This window comes from Micromys minutus (assembly GCF_963924665.1).
Source record: "Micromys minutus genome assembly, chromosome: 30".
Lineage (NCBI taxonomy): Eukaryota > Metazoa > Chordata > Mammalia > Rodentia > Muridae > Micromys > Micromys minutus.
The window spans coordinates 16,255,138-16,279,871 of record NC_137965.1 but is presented as its reverse complement, the minus strand read 5'-3'; the positions used below and the strand labels follow the sequence as shown (position 1 = coordinate 16,279,871).

General features: G+C 45.0%; 1 protein-coding gene across 1 annotated transcript in view; it reads right to left on the bottom strand.

Moving 5' to 3' along the window:
* Positions 1-24,734, bottom strand: part of TIAM2 (TIAM Rac1 associated GEF 2) — a 122,079-nt gene that overhangs the window by 35,592 nt on the left and 61,753 nt on the right. Inside the window, exons 13-15 of the mRNA XM_080941549.1 lie at positions 22,694-22,786; positions 21,616-21,879; positions 3,165-3,268 (exon numbers count right to left, since the gene is read on the bottom strand). Coding sequence (XP_080797675.1) covers positions 3,165-3,268; positions 21,616-21,879; positions 22,694-22,786 — 461 coding nt within the window. The remainder of the gene's footprint in view (positions 1-3,164; positions 3,269-21,615; positions 21,880-22,693; positions 22,787-24,734) is intronic.

Here is a 24,734-nt window from a genome sequence, read left to right as displayed (position 1 = left end):
TCCCTTCCTGACTTCTTCTAACTGCTCACTGGTTTTCGCTTAGCTGTGACACACTGTCAGAGAACAGTTAAAAATGACCTAACTGCTAATTCTTTTAATTTTTCATGTCTCTTTTATTGAATCATTTTTTAAAATGGAGATAAAAATTAATTTCCTTATTAGGAACTTAAGCAGATTATCACAGAAAGAAAATCATTCTTAATAGCATCGAGCAATCTTCCTTCAGGCATGCCCTGTGCCTGTGCCCTGGGGTGCCCTTCCTCAACAGAGTCTGTTTCATGAATGCTTTGGGGAGTGTGGCTTCAACAATTACACCAAAGCGAATGGAACTCATCCGGTGGATGCGCTATGATCCTCTTGCTCCACATACAGAAAAGACAGCCATGATACTGAGTTTTGTAAAACAGCTCAGCAGGGACAGGATGGAACTGCAAGGCCCAGAGCACTGATGGATTTCAGTTCAGAAGAAAAACAAAGTCTATGTCCTGGGATAAAACCAGATCTCCGAAGCCACGGAGGAACGGCAGAAGTGGAGAAAGATGGAAGAAGACTGGGGGTGGGGGGGACAGGGCTGGGGAGGAAAGAAAGAGGAGAAGATGAGCACATAGGTACACTCTCATCAAATGGACCCCACTTCAGCGGGTGTCCTCAAGCCTGGAGGACACGTTCCATGCTGCTCACCAAGGGCCCAGGCCCTCGGCTTTATCTAAACCCAGGTGGCATGTGATTCCGCAAGAATTGCCTCTGCCTTTGTATCTTCTATACATTCAAGTAAGAAACAAAGGCCATAGTTGGCACTGTAATCTCAGACACCAGACAGTCCTGACAGGGTACGGTCATCATCAACAGTTTAAAGCGGAGGGATGGGAAGGAAGGCAGAAAATGCCGCTGAGGGTGTGAGTGAGCGATAGCCCCGGCACGTGGATGCTGAGCAGGTGGAAGAGGCAATGCTTCGGAAGCTGATAGTGCCTTCCCTCAAAAAAGCCAATGTGGAGGAGTTATGCTCCAGCAACTCCGGGACATACCCCAAAACCTGAAGGTAAAGAAAGATCTGAGCAGAGGGGTGTATGCCAACCGGCCATTGCAGTATCACTCAAGAGAGATCAATGTGCCAATGGAAAAATGTATAGCTAAACAGAATGTAGTACATACTTGCAATCGGATATCATCTGGTCTTTAAAAGAAACAAATATCTCACACATTTTATCACACGGATAAACAGGGTAAGTGAGATAAGCCAAGATCAAAAGGGTGAGATGTGTTTTGTTGTTGTCTAGTGTGTGTGTGTGTGTGTGTGTGTGTGTGTGTGTGTGTGTGTATTTGTCTTGTCTGTTGTGTGTTTGTGCCTGGTGTGTGTTTGTCTGTGTTTGGTATATGTGTCTGTGTATGTCTGAGTGTATGTCTGGTATATGTGCTGCCAAAGCAAGCACCTGAGTGTGTATCTAAATGTGTGTATTGAGTGTATCTGTGTGTGTCTATGTGTATGTGTGTCTGTCTGGTTTGTGTGTTTAAATGTATGTGCATCTGTCTGTTTTGTGTGTGTGTGTTTGTGTGTGAATGGTATGTGTGTGAATGTGTGAGTGTGTGTGTTTGTGTGTAAGTGGTATATAAATGTATGTTTTAAGAAAGGTGGTCATGTATTCCAGGCTGGCCTCTAACTCACTATACACCTTGCACTCCTGATGCTCCTGTGTTCTCCTCTTCCCAAACGCTGGGATTAAAGGCAAGCATCACCATGCTGACCGATACTTATACAATGTTGCTTTTTCTAGACAGTGCTTAGAAATGGCAGTGAGAGGGAAATACAGATGACGTCATGGAGAGGGAGAGAAGATGGAACGTGAGTGACTGTTCAACAGGAATAGTTCAGAAAGTTCTGGAGGCAAAAGGCAGGACATCTTGAGTACATGTCACACCACTGAAGTGCACATTTGAAAGTGGTTAAAGAAGTAAACTATATGGGCTCTATAGATATAAGTAGATACAGACCCTTATTTTATGTGGATGGGTATCTTCCTGATATAGATCCATATTTTATGTGCATGGGTATCTTGCTTGCGTGTATATATGTGCACCATGAGAGTGCCTGGAACCTGAAGATGGTTAAAAGAGGGCGTTGGAGCCCCTGGAACTGGAAGTACAGACAGAAACTGCCCTATGGGTGATGGGAATCGAACCCAGGTCCTCTAGAACATCGAATGCTCTCAACTGCTTGGGTATCTCTCCAGACACCCATTGTACATATTTTACTACAATCAAATGACAACATTGCAAAAAGTAACCATTTACTTTTGGTTAAAAAGAAAACAATCCAGGGCTGGTAACGGAACATGCCCTTCCTGATACCCAAGATTAGGATTTCCATCTTAGGGTTTCTAAACAGACTTCCGGAAGCAGGACTGGCTCAGTCTCCCTTGCTCTTTGATGGCATGCCAGAAGTCGGGCTGCAAGTGAATGGTCCCATCAATTCTCACTTCAAATGAATAAATAGGGCTGGGAGGATGGCTTGCCATGTAGATTCAGTCTCCAGAATGCACATAAAAAACAAGTGGTGCAATGAAATCTGTAACCCCAGAGAAAATAGGGAGGTTTCCAGGGCTCACTGGCCAGCCAGGCTACCCAGGCTGAAAAAGGTTCAATGAGTCATGTCTCAAAAAAACGAGGTAGAGAGTGTTAGAAAAAAAACACAAGCATCAACCCCTGGCTTCCATGGGAACATGCATTGGCAGATGCATTCATACATACGCATATATTGTGACCACAGATGGATACACACACACACTTTTCAAAAAGGAAAAGCAAACAGGTGTGGTGATTCACACCTGCAATTCCAGTGCTTAGAGATGGAGTCAAGAGGGTCACTATAAGTTTGAGGCCTGCCTGGACTTCATGGTTAGTTCCAGACCAGCTTAAACTAGAGCGGGAGATTCTGTCTCAAAAACAAAAAAATAACAAAAAACAAACAAACAATCCCATCCCAGAATCATACACCAAAATAACAGCAAATAAAAAACCACATGCATACCCTCACATAGGAAGTTTTAAATTTTAAAGGGACAAAAGGGTTTGCATCAGCTAGTGAATAAGAAAATTCCATCTTTTATAACCCCAACCTCAGGTACCAGTGCCTGACTCTTGGCTTGTGATCTGGGCTGATGTCTCACCCGGAATGTCTGCTCCATCTTCTCCCTGTGGGGCACCTGGTCCAGGGTGCCCTCTGTCTGGCTCCTCTTCAGGCCAGTTGTGATGTCAGGGACATTGCTGAAATCTGTAGGGGGGAAAAATGACAAAAGATGAGTGGGTGTGGTCATTCTCAGTGAGTAGCAATGAGAAAAAGAGGACAGAGCCAATGACGTCACCCAAATTATGATATGCACAGAGCTGGTGCATGCAGGCCCAGATCTGGGCCCTTGAGGACTCTAACAGCCTCATTTGCAGGCACTTCTGAAGAAAGAGACCAACATAATAATGGTTTTCCAACCTTGTTACATTTCCCATCACGGTGCAAACGATTTCACTAGGCTGTAATCTCAAATAATGCATTTGGACTAAGAATCTAACAGCAATGAACCTTTGTTGGTAGATCCCTATTTTTGGATGAGGACAAAATTGCTAGGGATATCTTGGAAAGCCAATGACGTCATTAACACAGACACTGATGAGCCACGACTTGCTCACTTACGAGTGTGAGTCCACTTCTGGCATCAAGCACGGCTTCACCCTGAGAGTAAACCCTTGTCAACCTCTTTGTACTGGTAGCGCATCTTGAAGCTTACACTTATGAATACAGACCAGCTTCAACAACTCTCTCCACTCAATTGCAAGTTATCAAATCAAGAGAGAGGGAAAGACCAGACTCTACACAAAAAAACAACACAGGTTTCTCTTCTAGCTCTGCCCCCTTAGGAGAAACCAGATGGTTTCAGATTCTAGGCAGCTACAACAAGTAGCTAGCCCATCTGAATAAGCTGAGCTCAAAAATAAACTCACTGGCAAGCAAACTGTTAGGCATGATCAGGACAAAAAGCCACAGGAAGAGCTGGGTACCCTAGGAGTTGACTGATTGGGAGGTATGCAAGTACTCACATCACAGTGAAGATGGAGTAGAGGGTCCAGGACACATCTCGATGGTCTACTGAAATCTGCAACTCTATTTTCTTTTTGCCCCTTCCAACATCCAATCCTACCCTACAAGGACTCCAAGTCATATTCCAGACAAACTGTAACTACAAAATTAAATAAACCTAGGTGAGGTGAGGCCCATTACAAAGACCAGAAAAGTCACTAGAAAATTTTCATATAGTAAGGAAGGCAAGTATGCCAGGGATTGCCCTTATCACCACATGAAGGAATAAGAGGCTAAACCAAAAGGCTCAACCTCAGTCTCTTTATATGGTCTCTTTACTCTGATGTATGCTCACCTTTGTACAAGGGAGATTATGTCATTAACAAAAGAAAAGTTTCCTTATTCAGTGGACACAGAACACAGCAATGTATCACTCCATCCATCCACTCATCCACTTACCCAACTATCCATCCATCCTTCCATCTATCCATCCATCCAGCCACTCATCCATCCATCCACTCATCCACTTACCTACTATCTATCCATCCTTCCATCTATCCATCCATCCAGCCATCCATCCATCCATCTACCCATCCATCCATCCATCTACCCATCCACTTACCCAACTATCCATCCATCCTTCCATCTATCCATCCATTCATTTATCCAGTCATCCAGCCATCCATCTACCCATCTGTTCATCTATCCATCCTACGACCCAGCCATCTAGCTGTCATCCATCTGCCCACCCACACATTCATTCATCTACCCACCCATCTATCAATCCACTCATCCATCCATCTATCCATCTACCCACTCATCTATCCATCCATCCATCCAATATTTGCTTTTTGTGCACTAGCTATTTCCAAAGGGACTATGAGAAGTGCTAGAGATGGGAGCTATGTAAGACAGCCTTGGGGTCTATAGTTTGTTCTTCTAATCAGAAGAGTTGAGTGGTAAGTGACAAAGGTAAAGGTATGAGCTGAGTAGGACTCGTGAAGAAAACTCACTCTCCCTGGACAGTGAAGGGCTCCATTAAAAGGAGATACTTGACATAAGGCTATAAATCTGAAGTATGCTTATTCATCTTAAATACATAGGCAACAACGCAGGGCAGGCAACACAAGGGACTCCACAAGTGGGAAGCAGCTAAGAAGAAGCCAAATGGTACAAAGAGTTGAAATCAGTCGGGGAACCCATTGCGTGCCTATACAGAAAGCACAATGTAGGGCCTGATGGGTGGAAATGCGGGGAAGGCAAAGCCTGGACGGAAAAGTAAGGCAGGGAGTAAATGAAGTAGAAGGATCTCAATGTTTACAAAACATGGAAATAGCAATTAAGAAAAGACACTTAAAAATGGGCGGAGAGATGATGGGGTGTGAGGAGGCAGACCCCACGCAACCCTTCCTTATACTATGGGTAAGAGGATGCAGAGAGCAAAGGCATCCACCAAGCAGATGCTGGCTTTGATGTCTTGGATGGCTTAGTTGATGGAGAACCCAACAGTGGGTAAGGCATGCAAGTTTCAACCTTGGTTTCAGCCAAACCAGGAGACAGCTGGATCTTCTAGCAGGAACTTGTCAGTGGCTAGGCCAAAAATGTCTTCACGGATGTGGGCCTGGATGTCAATGAAATATACCTGGGAAAGTCATGATGCATTACACCTACCACAGAAAAAAATATAAAGATTCCCTCAGAAGGACCAAGGCAGGCCGAAGGAAGTGGCTCAGTTAGTAGAATACTTGGCAACCATGCACAAAGCCATGCGTTCAATCCTTAGCACAGCATAAACCAGTCATGGAGGAATTACTAAATATAGTAATTCCAGAGCTACAGAGGGAAACACAGAGGGGATCAGAAGTTCAAGGGTCACCCTTGAACAAAGCAAGTACCTGGAACTCTTGCTTCCAAAACGAAAACGAAAACAATAGGGGACGGACGGTCAGTAGCTGAGACGTAAAGTACATGAATAAAATTAATTAATAGAAAAAAGAGGACCCTGAAAACACCCATGCAAATGGTGTAGGAGAAAAAGAGACCCCTAAAAAGTCAGAGAAGCATGTAGAGAAATAAGAGTAACGTCACAAAGCCCCACAGAGTGCAAAGACATTGCCTAGGTAACAGACTCAGATTAGCATTTTGCTGCCTTCACCTTGTAAGCAGCAAGCTCCCTTGTTTCCAGACTTTCATTGAGCCCAGGAAAGATAACACATAGGTCGGTCACACACAGGTCTGTTCACAGTGGAGACTGCTACAGTCGCCCCCTTGCACCTGAAGGGTGCCTCGCGCTGAGGACAGAAATGAGACCGAGGCTCCAGTCCCATGAAGAGCTCAGAGACACAAGGGCAGAGGAGCACTGGAGCCTGAGGGGCCAGATGGATGCAGGAGAAAATAGCCTGGGAGGTGTGGGAGTGGGTGCCGAGCTAATTCTGAGTCATTTTCCAATATATTCACAAAACTTTGGAACTTATGGGAAACTGTCCAGCCCGCTGGTCTCAAATGCTCATTCGTTTCCTGAGACTCAGGTAAGGAAGAGAAAGGTGTGGCTTGTACCCAGTGACAGAACATGGTTATATTTCCTGTAAAAACCCTTTCCAGTCTAAACAGCCCCTCCACCACCTTCACTGTAGAGAGTTTGTAGGTACCAGTGGGGTTCCTCTGTGAGTTCATTCCTGGGAAAGCATCCCATCATACTCTGGGATCCAGAGAGGGTTGTTCTAGACACTCCTGAGATCCTCCAAGGTAGGAAAGTTGAGAGTTGTCCCGCCATTCAAGTGTCACAAGACACAGTGTATCTGAGCACACAGAATTCCCCAGCTTGTCAATCATGAGCTAGCATTGTCTTGGAGATTATCAAGATTCTTGGAAAGCCAAGCTGGACAGGGTCAATGGCTGCTAACAGCCATCAATTTGACGTACACCTAAGACACAGTGTGGGCATGTCTCAGGGAAGTTTCTAGATTAGGTTAATGGAAGTAGGAAGACCCACCCTAACCGTTGGTGGCACACCATTCAAGAAGAATGAACAGAAGAAGGAGAAAAGGCATGCTGAGCACCATCTCTGCTTCCTGGTTACAGAAGCAATTAAGTAAATGCCTCAAGCCCTCGCCAGCGGCTGACTTCCCACCATGACGAATAACAGCTTCAAAACTGCCCTGGGTTCCTTTTGTAAGGAGTCAGATCACAGCAACAAACAGAGTAGTAACCTATGCAGTCTACACTGAGCAAGCCCCTGTATTGTTTCTAAAGGGCAAACAGGGAAAGTACATTCTGGAAGAATGGAAACCCAGCAACAAAAGGAGTGTAGGTCAGTCAAATCTGAATGCAGCCGACGAATACTGAAGGCCTGCCCACAGCCCCACCCACATGCTGCTCACATCCTAAGCAAGAACAGCAGAAGTAAAGGCATACACGCCGTCCAACCCTATAAAACCAGTGCAGGTCGTCTCATCGGGACATGCACAGTGACATATTTGAGGGGCTCTTCACTGCTTATGTAGGATGTCTTCCAGTGCAGTACAGGACCCATCATGGCACTAATGGAAAATGGCCCAATTATAATCCTGTCAACAAAGCTACTTTTGCTTGTGTGAAAGATTTGCCCTTGTCTTGGTGTGGCTTGTGGAAATCAACTTTGGGATGAGATCTCAAATTGAATTTGGGTCACCAAAAGCATCTACCTTGCAGCAGAGGGATCAAAGATCCAAACAACTAAGTGGTAGTCAACTCCCCTCACATTCGATTTAGAGAGTCCGTCATCCAGATGGGTGCCAGGCACTGAACGCCCACCAGGCACCAGGTTCATTATCAGGAACAGCTGTGCTGAAACTAGACTCAACTACCTGTCTCCTTCATCAGTAATATATTCTAGAGGTGGACAACATGCCACGCAGCCTGTCATGGAAAAACACCACCCCTCCGCCATGCCATTATGCCCTTCAGTTCTTGACAGACAAGCAGGGAAAACACAAGGCTTTAGGTATGAGACACCTAGTAATTCACAGTGTCTTCCTGAACGATGCATCAGCACATGCCCCATTAGTGCCTCTGGAGACCTCAAGCCCTTCACAATTAAAGGGCAAGACTTGTGTTAAAATAGCATCTTGGGTGCCAACTTAAAAAAAAAAAAAAAAAGCTCCAGGAAATGCTGAAGTTAAGATCGGCCCCCATTCACATACTTTGTAACTTTAACCCAAAGTTTATAGTTATATCACTCCCGAATCTGATCTAGCACATTTAATATGCAAGACAGAGGCAGTTAATATGCAAGAAAGTAGTGTTCTCCATTTACTTCCTGTCCTGTAATAAGCAATACCTCGTGCATGAGGAGGAAGTCTCTGAAACAGTGGAGCGGGAAACATGAAAAGAGAGCTTGTACCCTGGCTGGTGCCATCCCATAATCCCAGGAAGGAAAGGAGTAGAGTGTCTACCCTCTCCATCCCTGGATGTCTCCCAAGGGGCAGCAAACAGACAAAGGGGGCTCCAGGCTGTTTGGGGCTACAAGGATGGATAGGAATGTTGGTTCTGGCCTTGAAGCAGCCTGAAAAGAACTGGCCCAATGGAGAATGATCTATGATCCACCCCATCCACAAGCCTGAGCACGGTCCCTGCAACCTCAGAAGCAGCATCTGTAAATGAAACTCTATGGAAGACCTCAAGAGACATCAATCGCTATGCTCCAGACAAGAAATGCAAACTGTAGGACATTTATTGTCTTGAATTTTTGAGAAACCAATGACTGAAAGGCACAGCAATGTGAATGAGTAGGTAACCCAGAATCCATGTGTTAGAAAGTTTGCTGCCATGAAAAGTGGCAGGAAATGAAACCTGATGAGATCTTTGGGACATGGCATTAATGGGACTAGCTCATGATCCTCCGTGGTGTGTGCACCCCTCTTTCTGCCACATGAGGATGCAGAAGTCAAGGCCACTGTAGAATCTACGGCTAACCCTAATGCCCTAACCTTGGACTTTGGTTTCCAGAACTATGATCCAATGCATTTCTGCTTTAAAATGATCCAGCCTCTAGAATCAGAGCAGCACATTTGGGCTAAGACAATAGCCACAGCACTGGACAAGCCCGGCTTCACTGTGGGGATGAGAGTCACAGAGCAAGAAGGGCAGGGCGTGAGAATAGACACTTTTGTTTAGTCCTGAAGATTCACACTACCAATGAACAATTGCTCTCTCCCCCATTCCAAAACATCTTCTACTATACTGACTGCAATACCATCAGGCACAAAGGCCTTCTTTAGATAATATATTTCTACTATGCTGAAATAAAAACCATAGTAGTACCTCCACAATTCATAAATGGCAATAGTCTGCCCTCATATCTTCATAAAAAAAAAATGAAGTCTGTAGCTTTGCATGGTAAAGCCGAGATCCCGGCGAGCCTGTTGACAGTTATGCAACAGTAATGGTGCTAATTATTGGCTCAGTTCATCTGTCCTTTCTCCTCTACTTATGTAATGATTGATATTGTCAACTTGATCGATTTTTGATCTAATATTGTCACCTCTATTCATTTAGGAGACAAGTCTCTAGACATCTTTTTAAAAACTTTCTAGATTAGGTTAATCGAGGTGGGAAGACTCGTGGTAAATGTGGCTGGGACTCTGTTGGCTGAGGCTCTAGACTGTATAAGGGGGCGGGGAGGTGAGCACCAGCCTTGATTTCTCTCTGCTGCCCAACTGTTGGTGTAATAAGATGAGCTGCCTTACACTCCAACCACCGTGCACTCATGGCCATGATCAACTAGATCACTTCTAATTGTACGCCAAAAGTAACTCCCTTCTTTAAGCTGCACCTCCTGGTATTTTGTAGAGGGGATCTTTTGTGCAATGTGTGGGTGTGTCACTTGTCAATGAAAGGCTGTTGGCTGATGAGCGTTGGCAGGACATAGGATGGTGGGAACTCTGGTAGAGAGAGGGTTTCTGGAATAGGCTCGGGTGTGAGGGATTTGCCCTGGAATGCTGAACTCAAGATGGTGGCATGAACCTGAGGAGAGGTAACCAACCACATGGCAGGACTTAGACCAGAATAAATAGGTAATTAAGTTATGAGCTAGTCAGGGAATGAGGCAAAGCTATTGGCTTAGGTATTTATTTGTGAAATATTAAGTCTCAGTCATAGTTTGGAGGAACAAAGAGTCTGGGAAATAACGCTTATAGCTACAGTATTTTGACACAGGAACTAAGTAATATGGTAAAAACCACCTGTAACATGGGAGATTAATTAGAATTCTTCAAGAGACCCACCAGCCATGCCTTCAGACAACATATAGTTACAACCACAGCCACAAGCCTTCAAAATGTCACTAGGTTGGCAGTAGGAAAACATAAGGGCTCTTAACAGCTGGACCACTTCTCCAGCCCCCATCTTGGATGTTTTAGTGTATCCTCCTTTCTTATCTGTTGACATTCGGTTGACACTTTGTATGGACTATGGACTTAGTCTGCACCGTTTTCTGGTTTCTCAGCACTTTCACCGCACAGTTCAAAAGACGAAGAGCTCGAAGAATCAAAGAAAAAGAACCTGAGAATTCTTATCCCATTCATTTCCTTCATCCCATGTATCTTTTGCTTTCTTTTTCCTCAACTACAAATGCGATTTTAAGAGAAGATCAATAACTGAGTAAATCAAAGCTGCCTGAAGAACAACCATGCTTTGTACACATAAAATTAAGATCCACCCAGTTCTCCGAGTCATACCAGTTATTACACGGTGCCCCGTTAACCTCACATATGAAGTGGCAGCACAAAGAACATGCTACACGTGAAATCTACCTGCAAAGAATGCTGCGAAGCTCCTCCATTTGAATCTGAAGTCTGAGAGCTTTGTATAGCACTGGTTATTTTGAGCTAGTTTTGATTTCCCTAAGTTTTATTCATGTCTTTACTTCAAAGTGCAATGGCCCCGTGGCACCTCTTACTAAGGACACTTTGCTGTGCTCTGTCATTAAGGCAAACATTACTCACTGTCAGAGGAACAGAATGAAAATAAGACACTTAAATGAAATCATAAATACACACTTCAGAGGCTGAGAAAAATAAAAGAACTGACCCTTTCAAGGTTAGGAGAGCTGACTACCACATATCACTACATAAAAAAAATCCAATATACTAGTTTGGCTGTGACGTAAGATATTCTCTCTCTCCCCCCTCCCCCCTCCCTCCCTTTCTCTCTCTCTCTCTCTCTCTCTCTCTCTCTCTCTCTCTCTCTCTCTCTCTGTGTGTGTGTGTGTGTGTGTGTGTGTGTGTCAGTACTCATGCAGAAGCCAGAAGTAAACCTCAGGTATCATTTTTCAGGATAACATCTAGTTTGGTTTTGAAGAAGGAATCTCTCACTAGCCTGAAATTTCCCAAGTAGCCAGGCTGGTTGACCAGTTAACCACAGGAATTGCCTGTCTCTGCCTCCCTGTCACAGGGATTGCAAGCAGACAGCACTATGGCTAGTTAGTTGTTTGTTTGTTCAACATGGGTCCTAGAGAGACCAAAAGGCTGTCACTTTTGTATGATAAGCACTTTACCAACTAAGCCATCTCCCAGGCCTTCCATTTTACAACTCGTTATCAATCTGTGTCGAAGACATTCAAAGCAGCCATTTGGATGTCATCGTAAAGCTTGCAGAGAAGTCGATCCTACTGCTACTTACATATTCCACCAGAAAAAAATGTAAACGTCATAAAGCTCCCCAGTGTACTGGACCTGAGGTCACAATACAGTGATGACACTACCATCATGCAGCAGGCACTGGCGATGCGCAGAAGAAACAATGCACACAACAAATGCTCTTCAGTAGTAGGCTGCCACAGTCTGAGCCAATTGTCTAGTGACAAATCTCCTGAGAGTCATATAGAAAAAGTGATCCCCCCCAAAAAAGGGGGGGAGTGGAAAATGAAGAAAAATAGTCCCAAAATATACTTAACCCCACCAGACAGTGACACCCACTGAAAAAAAGAGCCAAGTGACAATTACATTCTTGGGCATATGACAGACAGGCAGCACATATTCCAGTCCCTCAGGGATCCACTCTCCCTGCCCTCTTTTCTTCCTTCCCCCTATCTCCCAGCCAGGGCTCATGCAGCCCAGAGCAGCTGTGATTGTAGGTCTGGGGCAAGCCTACTTTACATGGTGCTAGGGATTGAAGGAGGGCCTTATGTATGGTAGGCAAGCACTCAGCTGTATTCCTAGCCCTAAAGACTGGATTTTAAGTTCAAGGCTTTCAAAACTAGTGACTTATAGTTTCCTTATAGTTTCACTGAAAGATACTGGGAAAGAAGCCTAGACAAAAAAAAAAAAAAAAAAAAAAAAAAAAAATTGTAGAAGATGGAGCTGTGCTGTGGGGAGAGAGACAGTGAATGCCCATTTCAGCAAGAGCTACTATTTTGATGCATAAAACAGGGTAAAAATGGGGAATTATTCTCCTGTGAAGAGTAGTGAAAGGCTGATTAATGCTCAAATATAAGTTGACGCTACACTAGGGAGAAGAGAGCAAACAGGACAGGCCATGGAAGAGATCGGGAAGGGACTCCATTTACACAGTGTGACTTCCTGAAAGGGAGAGGGGAAACAGAGGCTGACTTCTGGTGGCCTCAGGGCATCTTTTTGAGGTGACAAGAATGTGGAGATCAGCGGACAGCAGATGCAGCCGTACAATTTCCTGAAGATCCGAAAACTCATGGGAGCGTACGCTTCAAACTAAAACCACATGGTGTGGGAATCATATGACGAATTTTCAGAGGAAGGTTACAAGTCAATGCAGACCATACAGGAAAACAAGTTAGGCCTGGCCATGCAACTCTACTGTAAGGGAATTCTAAGAAGTCTGAGGAAATGTTGCCCCGTCACTACAGGGTTAGTGAGGACCACCATGAACCCTTAAAACAGCACAAGAAAGAATATTCTCCAGCTATCACTGTGAACAACGGGATCCCCAACAACTTACAACCAAGAGGAGAACCCCCCAAATACCACCAGGCAGGTGGTTCCTAACAGTCACCCTTAGCTCCAGATAAAACGGGGCTATGACAGCAAGAGCTGACACCAGTCTCGCTCCGCCCTCTGTATCTGCTACACCACTAGGCAAATTAAGGCTGGGCTTTAAAATAGAGGGGCTAAGCTTTCTGTTATATCTACTATAAAAGTTGTGGAAACTGCAAGCACTCCTGACAGAAAACAGCTCAATGGCATCCTCCAAGACTGTGACCTTGTTCGAGTTACCAATGGCATCGTGTGCCTGTGCCTTGATTTACCCAGAGTAAGATAATAACATATCTCTGCTCCACCAGACTGAGCGGAGGATAATTAGCGCCCCCAGGGGCCCCCGTGTGAACTTTTTGCATGGAGACAGCCTGATATTACCACAGTCTTAACCCACACCTCTCCCAGCAGCCAGGACCTGGGTCTATTTAAAGAAGAAATGGGATTTGCTGCAAAACCAACATACTGATGCTTTGTTTTTTTCTGACTCTGTAAATTTTTACAAGTTAAACTGTTACTTACATCCCATCATAAGTGAACATTAGAGAAAAAGAAAAAGCCCAAGCCTCATCTTAAGTGGGGATGAGACGGAAAATAGAGGTCTGTGCCCAAGGTCACATATAACAAGGCCAGGGACTAGAACCAAGTGTCCTTGCTCAGGGCCCATATCCCTTTATAAACGCTGTTGCCAGCAATTTAATATGCTCGACATGCTACCAGCAAACACGTGCTCAAAACTGGCCTACCCAGGAGACAGGAAGCCAATGCCCCTTCTAAGTGTGGTTTGGGGTTTGTCTAAGATAAGGCAGAAACGGTGGGGCAGACATGAAAAGTGGCCAGTCCAGACAGCATTGACTCCTAGGATGGCTGCTGGCAGTCATGGCCTGACCATCTGGTTCTCTGCCAAGCAGAGCCACAAGCCAGCCTGGTGTCCCTTGTGTGGCCATGTGATTAACAGGAGATGCTCTGAGGTCAGCTCCCCACTATTTCATCACACTGGATTGACAAATCTGGAAGGCTTGGTGTGTTCCAAGGAATCTTTTTGGTAACCACCCCTGATAAGCTGCTCACATCATAAAATGCTTTACCTTCATGTTAACAGAGTCCTTTTAACATTCATGTCTGCTTTCTGGGGCTCCAAACACACATGATATTCACACACACACACACACACACACACACAACTTTCCCTCTGTCTCTCTGTCTCTCTCTCTCACATACACACACACTCTGTCTCTCTCTGTCTCTCTCACACACACACACAAACTCACATACTTTCTTACATACACACACTCTTTCACATACACACACACACACACACTGTCTCTCTCTCTCTCACACACACACATATATACTCTCTCACATACAAACACACATACTTTCTCACATACACACAAATACATACACACACATAACTCTTTCTCTCTCTCTCTCACACACACACATACACACACACACACACTCTGTCTCTCTCTCACACACACAAACATACATACTCTCTCACATACACACAAATACACATACTCTCTCACATACACACACATACACACAAACACATACACACACTCTCTCTCTTTCTCTCTGTCTCTGTCTGTCTCTCTGTCTCTCTCTCTCTCTCTCTATCTCTTTCTCTCTCTCTCTCTCTCTCACACACACACACACACACATAGGCACACCATACAACACAAATAGAAATTACATTTTAAAGAGAATCTTCAAACCGTTCCTGTCTCTCCACAGCTTATACACCACAGCGGCTCTGCAAATGCAGCACAGGCTGTGTCTTGGCCCCTCATTTTCAGTCAAGGGCAAACGACGGCCGAGCACACATCCAGCAATTCTGCAAGGCAATAAACAGTGACTCCTATGGCAGGCAGACAGACAGGATGCTCTGAGAGCTCACAACATGAAGAGCCTGTGATCTCTCCCCATAGCCTGCAGGCAGCTCCCTACTTGTTATAAAAGGCAGTCCTTAAACAGAAGCAGGAGAGGCAAGGCAGGTTCTACAAACTTCCATTCCCACTGACCTAAAGGAACATAATCAAGCAACCTTTTATTATTATTATTATTATTATTATTATTATTATTATTATTATTATTATTATTATTATTATTATTACTATTCATACCTCATCATTTAAACCTTTGTGGCTAAATGTTCAGCAGACCTAGTGACTGATATTCTGAGATTCAGATCAAGATGCTGAAGTTCCTCATCTAAAGCCCATGTTGCTTGTTACATTTCTAAAGTAAAAATGATGACATTGAGGGCTAAAGAGATGGTTCAGTCAGTCAACTGCTTGTCACAAGCATGAGGTCCCAGGTTCAGATCCCAGGACCTCCATGAGAGCTGAAGGGAGGTTTGTGCTCTGGTCCCAGCATGGGATTGGGGGTGGGAGGGAAGGGAGAGACTCCCTAGCTTGCTAAGCCAACCAATCTACTGAATCGGCAAGATCCAACTTTAGTGAGAGATTCTGCCTCAAAGGATAAGGCAAAGAGGGAGCATGAAAGGCATCCATCATACATGCAAACACTCAAATGAACACACATGCGTTACACAAATGTGATAGATTCAGCAAACACTCAAAGAGCTGTGCTAACTCTGCTAGGCAAATGTGCCTGGACATCGGAGAAGTCTGACCTGCAGAAATAGGAAGTCCGAATTAGACACGCTAACAGCAGCTTTTACAAGGGTGAGTCTTGTAAGCAATCCAGGCCAGCTAGCAATGAGCAGCTGATGAGAGGAGAGGACCCCTGGGAACTCCGGTTTCCACAGCCAACCTTTTGGAGACCAGGGGCAGGTACCCTGCTCCTCCAGGAACTTGGCTGGAGTTCTCTTCTCTGCTCCAGGGTCAGCTAGCCAGAGCTTCTGGCGGAAGACTCACTATCACAATTTCCTAAGCCCACTTCCAAAGCTTACTGACTATCCTTCTCACCCAACCCCTGCCAACAATTAAACAGAGGAAAGGGTTTATTCCATCTTATAACTCTCAGATTATAGTCAATCGCTAAGGGGTGCCGGGCAGAAACCAGGAGGCAGGAGCTGATGTAGAGGCCATGGAGGGATGCTGCTTACACTGGCTTGCTCCTCATAGCTTGCTCAGCCTGCTTTCTTATAGCAAACTTGGACCACCAGCCTAAGGGTGACACCACCCACAGTGGGCTAGGCCCTCCTACAGCAATCATCAAATGATAAAATCTTCTGCAGGCTGGCCTAGGGGACAATCTTATGAGGACATTGTCTCAGAAGACCCTAGCTCTTGTCAAGCTGACAAGAAAATCCAAGCAGGTCCCCAGTGTCCTGCTTCATCCTTGACCTTGTCCCTCTTTCCCTGGCCATCCTCTGTTCCTTCACACTTTGACAATTTCTTACAATACGTTTACTTGATCTCTGTTTCCATGAGACACAGCCAAACTCCCCGTGGATGAGGATTTTTTCATCCACTTAGCTTGTTGTCCTGATTTCCACAGCTCCTCCAGTGGGCCCTATCACTCAGCAGACACTCACTATGGTTAAATAAATACATGAAGAATATATTAAGAAGAAGGAGAAAACAGGAAAATGCATTGAGCATGGTAGCATGCATCTGTAATTCTGGGCATATTTGGGAGCACTGAAGCAGAAGGATCTCAAGTTCAAGATCAGCCTAGACTACATAGCAAATCATTGTCATTAAAAAGAAAACAATCAAATAAATGACACAGGGGTGGTATATTCTGCTGATGACATTGGCTCCTCAGCAGGGACTGAGATGTGGATATCTCTCTACTGTTGCAGGAAATCACGTCCCAGTTCACAAAGTTAACCAGACGTTCCTGAATTCAGGGCTAAGTTTATTCTTCAACTTCAAGGCTTAAACAAGAACCCCTCTAAGCCAAAGTATTTTCATCATGGATTTGAACTTATGAAACACACAAAGCCAGGATTCCCTTCTTGGCTACAAAGTAGCTCTGCACTTGAAATAAGCCCTTGGGATATATAGCAGGTATGTGTATCTTGTGTATTCAACTAAGTAATCATTGGGTGGTAACACTTAACATGCCCAGTGATACATAGATGCTGGAAGAGATAGTGCATTGTCAGTTTCAGACATTGTTACAGCCATACTTTTAAACAATATGGTTGTCTAAGAGAATGATGTTAGTACTCTAATTGTAGAAGGTGAATATCTCCCACCACAGAATCACAAAAGTAGGAGCATACTTTAAGCTTTTTATGGCAGCCATTAAACCCAGGGCTTATCTGATAAAAACAAACAGACTCTCTTACGGCCTGGAGGAGAGTAAGGTGAGACACAAAAGTCACAAGCAGTCCTTGGCTCAGACTCTTCTGCCTCCCTAAGACAGCCCCAGTGACAGGGGTGGAACTTATTCAGGGATCTAAGACCACTTTTCTTATTCAAACAATCTTAACCACAGAGGCATCCCCCCCACCCCACCCCACCCCCTCCGTATTCACAATTCAGCTAATTAGGGAATGGACAGCTAACACTGACCATTTTCCTGACATAACCAAGAAAATGAAGAAGACAGAAGGTTAAGGATGTGGCTCAGTTAACAGAGTACTTGCCTAACAAGCATGAAGCCCTGGTTCTCCCCCCAGCATCTCAAAATCCAGGTGTGAATGCGCCTGTGATCCCAAAGCAGGAAAGTATCTCAGCATGCTCCCCATACAAACACTTCTCCAGGTCAAGAGGAGAAGGAAACCAAGAATTATCATCCCTGAACGAAAAACTCACTGCTATGAATACAGCAAGAGGAACTTACCTATTTCTTATTGAACACAGTTTTATATTCTTTCTATGCAGTAGGCACTACTAGTACTTTCCAGGTATCAGCCTATTAATTCATAAAGTCCTAGACCATTTTATAGTTCCTAAAACTAATCAGAGGTTAATTGACAATTTGGGGCACACACGGTGAGTACGTGAGTGAGGCTCCTCAGCTAATACCCATGTCTTTAACCGCTCTACCCACAGCTTCGGGGGGCTTAGCCATCACTTTTAGCCTCTTTTTTAAAAGATGTATTTATTTCTGTTATGTATGTGAGTACACTGTCACTGTCAGACACTCCAGTAGAAGGCATCATAATCCCATTACAGATGGTTGTGAGTCAGGTGGTTGCTGGGAATTGAACTCAGGACCTCTGGGAGAGGAGCCAGTGCTCTTATCCACAGCCATCTCTTCAGTCCCACTTTTAGCCTTTTATACTATAGAATTTTTTGGTATGCACATCTATCACCAATCTAGAAAATCTCGCACACGTTCACGCATCAAATTTACAACTAAGTGGTTTTTGGTAGCTTAAAACTCTCCACCACTCAGATACCAACTCAAAACAAGTGATTCGAAGGGGGCTTAGGGGCTGCACAAACATCTCTGGCCATAGGTACCTTTTGTGTTTGCAAAGTAGTGGTTGTGAGCCCAAGTAGCAGGAACACTGGCCTCTATTTCCCTCCTGCGAAATGAACCTCTGGCCCTCACAAGGCTGCGTAACAGCTATTGGTAAGGAGACAACATTAATGCCACGGGAGTTTGGTGTTTACATAAAAATTTCGCTCACAAACTCTACACCTTGAGGAGACTTTCCAAAAGCTACCGAGGTTGCTCAAAAGCCAGCAAATACTAGAAAATGGAATTTCATGCATAAATCACAAAAGCACCATTTAGCAGGATCCTGGCACACACAGCCTGGGTGCACCCAACTCCTTCAATGGTGGCCTTGTTGGGTCAAAAAATAACTCTGGTCTCTTTGGGAAACTCCAGTGATAAAATTAATTCTCTCCGTTAAAGTCTTTACCACTATTTCCACTTGAGTCAAATATAGCCTGTAGACATTTCCTCTCCCTGGTATGGATAACGATTACAGAAATTAAAATATGTACAGCAGAAATCAAACAGTCGTTTATGTCTTAGGCACACCATTCTAATACTGTGGCCTTGTGGCTTCTGCTATGGGACCCTGAGTTACAAGAGTAAGGTCTCTTTTCAGCATCCTACATTAACGGGATCAGTGTGCCCTGGGCAGGACAAAGGAGCAAGGGAGGGGTGCTAACACTTATCAGTGGCTTCCAGAGGATGGTGGTGGCTCAATCCTACCTGACAGACATTGCCCAAGATATCAGCCGTATTTGACAAGAGCATGACATTATCTCACTGGATCCTCAGAACCTTGGCTCAGGAGTGCTGAGGGAGGAATAATCCCACTCAGAGGAGGCCCTCCTCCTGTGTTCTTGAGAGGGAGTGGATCAGCCACAGACCTGGTCCTGTCTGCAGGGGACACTCTTCACACTGGAACCCAGGAGTTTGTCTACTTTAAGCTCAGGAGGTTGAGTCTGAGACTCATTTCAAACATCCTAATTGCCAATGACTCTCAAATACGAGTATGATGCCTCTTCTTCTACGGTACCTCCTAGCTTCTTTGTGACCCTCCGCACCCTCTGCTGTGACCACACTTCTTTCAGGGACACACAGAATAATTCCTGTTATGACTGGAGGCAAATTGAGAGACCCATGTAGATGTCTGGATGCTCAACTAAAACCAGAAATAGACCAGAGCCAGATGCAGCCTTTCTCGGGGCCTTGCCCTTCAACCCCCAGCAGGAGGATGTCTGCATTCATTTCCTAAGATGGCCAAAGATGAATCCAACAATGCATGCAGCTCTCTTCTCCTCCACACGGGATCTGTCACCTCACCCCCTTTTAAAAGGTCTGTTGTATCCCTCAGGGCATCAGAAGGTGGAGACACAGGCTTTGTGAAATGGTTGCAGCTTCCTTACCTCCCCTTCCTCCTTTACTTCTAGGTCGCAGTAAAAGTAAATCCAAGTTCGTGATGGGGGTTGTTTATTTCGAAGCAGGGTCTTATCACACTCTGACCTGAAATTCAGTTCTCACCTCAGCCAACAGGGAAGGGGAGCAAGGTTGTTGACAAGCGGGGGAAGTAGAGACCACTAGCAAAGGTATCTGTCCAGCTCTAGTGCATTAAAGGCTTAGTATAAATATAAAAGCTGTGTGTCTTTTATTCAGGATCTGAATGATCAAAGGCAAAGGAGGAACCCCCGATTGAGATGAAATATCTACACCACCACCATGGAACACAACAACCAGATACACCCTAGGCCTGGGACCCAAGAGCCTGCGCTCCCCCTGAGAAAGGGGCTAAATCTCAGCACAATGAAGGGAAGGCCCATGCAGGTCAGGTGCACTACCGCAGACAGGTGACCACTGCTAACAACATGGCTGCAGATGATTTTCCTACACCCTCATGTCTCCGAGTGTCCTGTGCACATGACACAGGATGCCCTCTGGATGACAGCAAGAGTTTAGGACTGTAAAGTGGGGGACAAGCAGAAAGGTAAATCTGCATCTTTTGCTCACCCGTTCCCCAGATCAGAAGGATATTTTACAGGCTTCAGTACTTACAGAATGCCGAGGAGTATTCCTCAAGGATAATCAATCCAACAATGGGTACATGACACGGGCCACTCAGGCTTAGCCTAGGGTAAGCTGAGTGGTGTTCCCAATATCACCAATCATTAGTTAGCTCCATCCTCATTTCCGTTTCAGGACAGCCACTTTTCTATGCCAATAGTCAACCTCGTGATATTTCAAATGGTAACAAAGTCTCAGGAAGGAGGAGAAAATACCAGCTACCTTATTGAATCACAAATCTTACAATCTGATCTTTAATTACAGACAACTTTATCACTAAACTCATCCCAGCGATCGCTCTCACGTGTTTCACATTCACATTTTGGCAGACACGCAGATATTTTTATAACAGATCCATTAGGAATGAAGGACGGTGTGGAAATAAATAACTCAGGTGTTCTCAGGATCAAGGGCCACTCTATGCTCCTAGGGAACCTAACAGGGACTATCCATGGTGACAGAGGGAAGTGACAGAGACTCAGCCTGAGCCTCTGATTCAAATACAACAGCCAAGAGGGGCAGACATATAAGTACAGAAAACCCTCCTTCATGTTACTCCTCAGACAGTTACTGATTACACTTGGAAGAAACTATACTAACAGTCTTCGGCTACCGGCCTTCACAGGGTTCTGAAATCAGCCCATGAACTACATTCAGAGTTTGCTGCTTCTTAGAGACCAGTCTCCTGACAGTCAAACAAAACAAAACAGAAAAACCCAAAAAACAAAAAAACATACCATCCAGGACCCAGGACCCAAAGAGAACACTGCAGAATGGATTCACCTTAGACCCCACCAACTAAAAACAAAGTCTTCCAATACCGGTTGATACCTGTAAACAGCAATACTAGACCCTGAATGACTTTCAGTGAGCCTGTGTTTCTCTTGAAGACTATTTTGTGGCTACCCCCCAAAAAGATATTTTTTTATAGGTTCTCTAATTGCTGAAATTCATGGGCTCTTGATAAATCTATCCCAGTTGGCATCTGTGTTCTTGTCTCAGTAAGTGAGAAAAATTTCGCTGTACCATACACAGTAGCTTGTGCAATCTGGACTTACGATCAAAGCTGTAACCTAACAATACGGGCCAACGGCACCAGCAGCTCAAGACCGACACGGAACACGGCCTTACCGCTTGTGGAGGTTTTTTTAAAGTTATCCAGGAACTCCTCCAGCAGTTGGGACTGGTTGGGAGAAGGCGGCAGACTTTTCTGGTCCCTGGAGAACAGGTCACTGTCTGACCAGGAAGTACACAGGGTTGCTCTTCTGTCTGCAGGCCAGGCGACTAGAGTGAGTCCCACGCTCTTCTCGGAAAACAACGTCTCCATCTGCTTGATGTCGAGGTCGGACACTGCTTCCCCATTTAAACTCATGATTTCGTTGCCCTTCCTCAGCCCTGAGAGCGAAGAAGGGGAGAAATGGGAAGAAAGGGGGAAGAGATTATGGAGATGAATTTTAAGATTAAAGCAGCATGCAAACGCCCACCGCTGACCAGGTGGAAAACGTAGCATTGTGTAAGGTTTAAACTAAAGCCCAGCTCCAAGCTGGTGTGAAACAGACTGTTTTTGAACATGACACAATTTGGGGACCTGCTAATCAGATGTTTCCTCAGGGTCTCTGTTTCACAGTTACCCCCCTCTATCTGGACAGCTATATGAATTCTCTTGAATTCTCTCTCTCTCTCTCTCTCTCTCTCTCTCTCTCTCTCTCTCTCACACACACACACACACACACACACACATTTTATGAAAACTTTTTACATACACATGTATGAATACTCTCTTTACACATATATACACATGTGTATGAATACTCTTTACACACACATATGAATATACCCTTTACACACATCTGTATGAATACTCTCTTTACATACACATCTGTATGGGTACTATCTTTACACACACACACACACACACACACACACCTGTATGAATATTCTCCTTACATACACACAGCTAGATGAATGTCTTTACACACACATCTGTATGAGTATTTTCTTTACACACATGTACACACATCTGTATGAATAATCTTTTTATATATACACACACAAAGCATGCACACACACACACACACACACACACACACACGTGTATTTTCAGGTCAAGCCTTTCTCGAGAGCTCCCAGAGAAACATCATCTGACAAAACCCGCAAGCAACCTCATGAGGCAGAGCCTCCCACATTTAGAAACTCAGAGTGTGCAGACCTCCTCCGTACGCCAGGCTGTCAGGGAGAACGTCACTTATAAATATCCGGCTGAGGTGCTGGTGCTCGTCCACCTGAGCTGTGACTGCAAACCCTGGGGGAGAAGATAATGAGCAAGTGTAAGTTCGCCTCCCGGCCCAGCCAGGGTGTGTCTGTGAACATCCATTCTGTAAACTCAAGCATGCCGAGAAAGTAGGTTTCAACTATTTTGAAAGTAGTAATATTTAGCAAGCATAGGGGAAAGAGGAAGCCACCGGACCAGGGTGTTTAGACACAGGAGTGTGCACCGTTACTCAACCACTGTACACATACCCAGCAGCACATTCGCAGCAGTGGGAACAGCCTGGCCGACAAAGGAGGAGATTAGGGACAAACAGAATGTGTGCACACAGACAGTAGAATATTACATTAAAACAAACAACAAAAAAAAAAATCTGGCACAACCTGTAATGGGATGAACCCTGAAGACATTAATGCTAAGTACATGAAGGAAAACGTTGAGGGGTCCCCAAATTCATAAAGACAAAGGGGGTAATGCGTGCTCATCAGAGAGTCGGGATGGGGGGAGTCAAAAGCCAGCACCGTGTGGACACAAAGCTGCAGCTCTGCCAGTGAGCAGGAGCCGGGAAGGGATGGTGAGGGCGACTCACGGACGGACTCGGAGAGCCTCTGACGTCACAGTTTAAGCGTGTGGACAATTCTGTCTCACCACGGTTAAAACGATGCTTTATTTTTTTTTTAAAGACGAAATGACACTCTCACCGAGGCAGAGTGAGGCATTTTAAGGTTAAAGGCAGGGGTTAAGTGATGGCTCGTAGACACAGCGTATGCTGCAAGAGCCTAGGGTCAGAGTTCGAATCCCCGGAAACCATGCACAAAGCAGAGGGTGAGGCTAGTATCCGAGTAATCCTACAGGAGATTGAGGGAAGACGTCCTCTCTCCCCAGGTCTTCTCCAAGCCTTAAGCAGCACCCAGCCAACCACGACAAAAGAATCTGTGTCTACATTCATTCACTCAGATGGGAAGAAGACTAGCTCATGGAAGCCATGGAAGCAGACAAAAGGCTAAGAGGGTTTCCACATGAAACTAGCTTGCAACTAACCAACCCCAAACTACAGCGGGCACAGGGGACTCTCACTTAAACTTAGCATTTGGGAGGCTGAGGTAGGAGGATCACTACAAGCTTTGAGGATATCCTGGGATCCCAGGCCAGTGTGGACTACAAAGTGAGCCTCTGCCTCAAAAGAAACCAACAATCCTGACCATGTGACCAACCAAAGGGTCCAGAAAAAATATTTTGCAGCAAATATCCATGTTGTCCCAATATTTGCAACATGACTAAAACAGCCTAATTACTGTCTTCTAGTGGTAAAGGCGGTCAGAGTCTGCAGTACACTGAGACATGGGCAAAGTCTACAAAGACCTTGGAGCAGAGATTCAATAAAGACCGAGGGAAATAAGAGCTAAATACCGATTCTGGCCTGTAATCATTAAACTCAGATCAGTGGGAGGTAAAGCCAAAGGATCAGGCTTAGGCCAGGTAGACTGTCCATGTGGTCTTGAAGGGCAGCTAAGATTCCTATCCTGGGAGAAAGGTCTAGGAAAGGACAGCATTCCAGGTTGGTAAGGCTTTAGACACACAGAAGGCGTCTCATAGAGCTGGAGACATGCATTCTGTTACTAGCATGCAAGTTGGGCAGCTCACAACAGCTTTTAACTCCAGCCCCTGATGATCAGACGCCCTCTCCTGGCCTCCTTGGGAACTGCACAAGGGGCACATACACATAAGTTTAAACCTCGCTCAACAAAGAATCAAAGAAGCCTTGTCTGGCTCCTGGGTGATCCGGCTGAGAGTAGCACCAGGTACAGTTAATTTGTTGTCAGCACTGTCCCCAGCATGTCACATGCTTTACCAACTCTTACGATATTTCCTGAAATTGCCTCGCCATCTCTCCCAGCATTGATACATAGGAGCCTGTCCTACTAATATAAATAATAATAAAAAAAGAGAAAGAGGGACCAAGGACAAGGTGAGCGTCTGT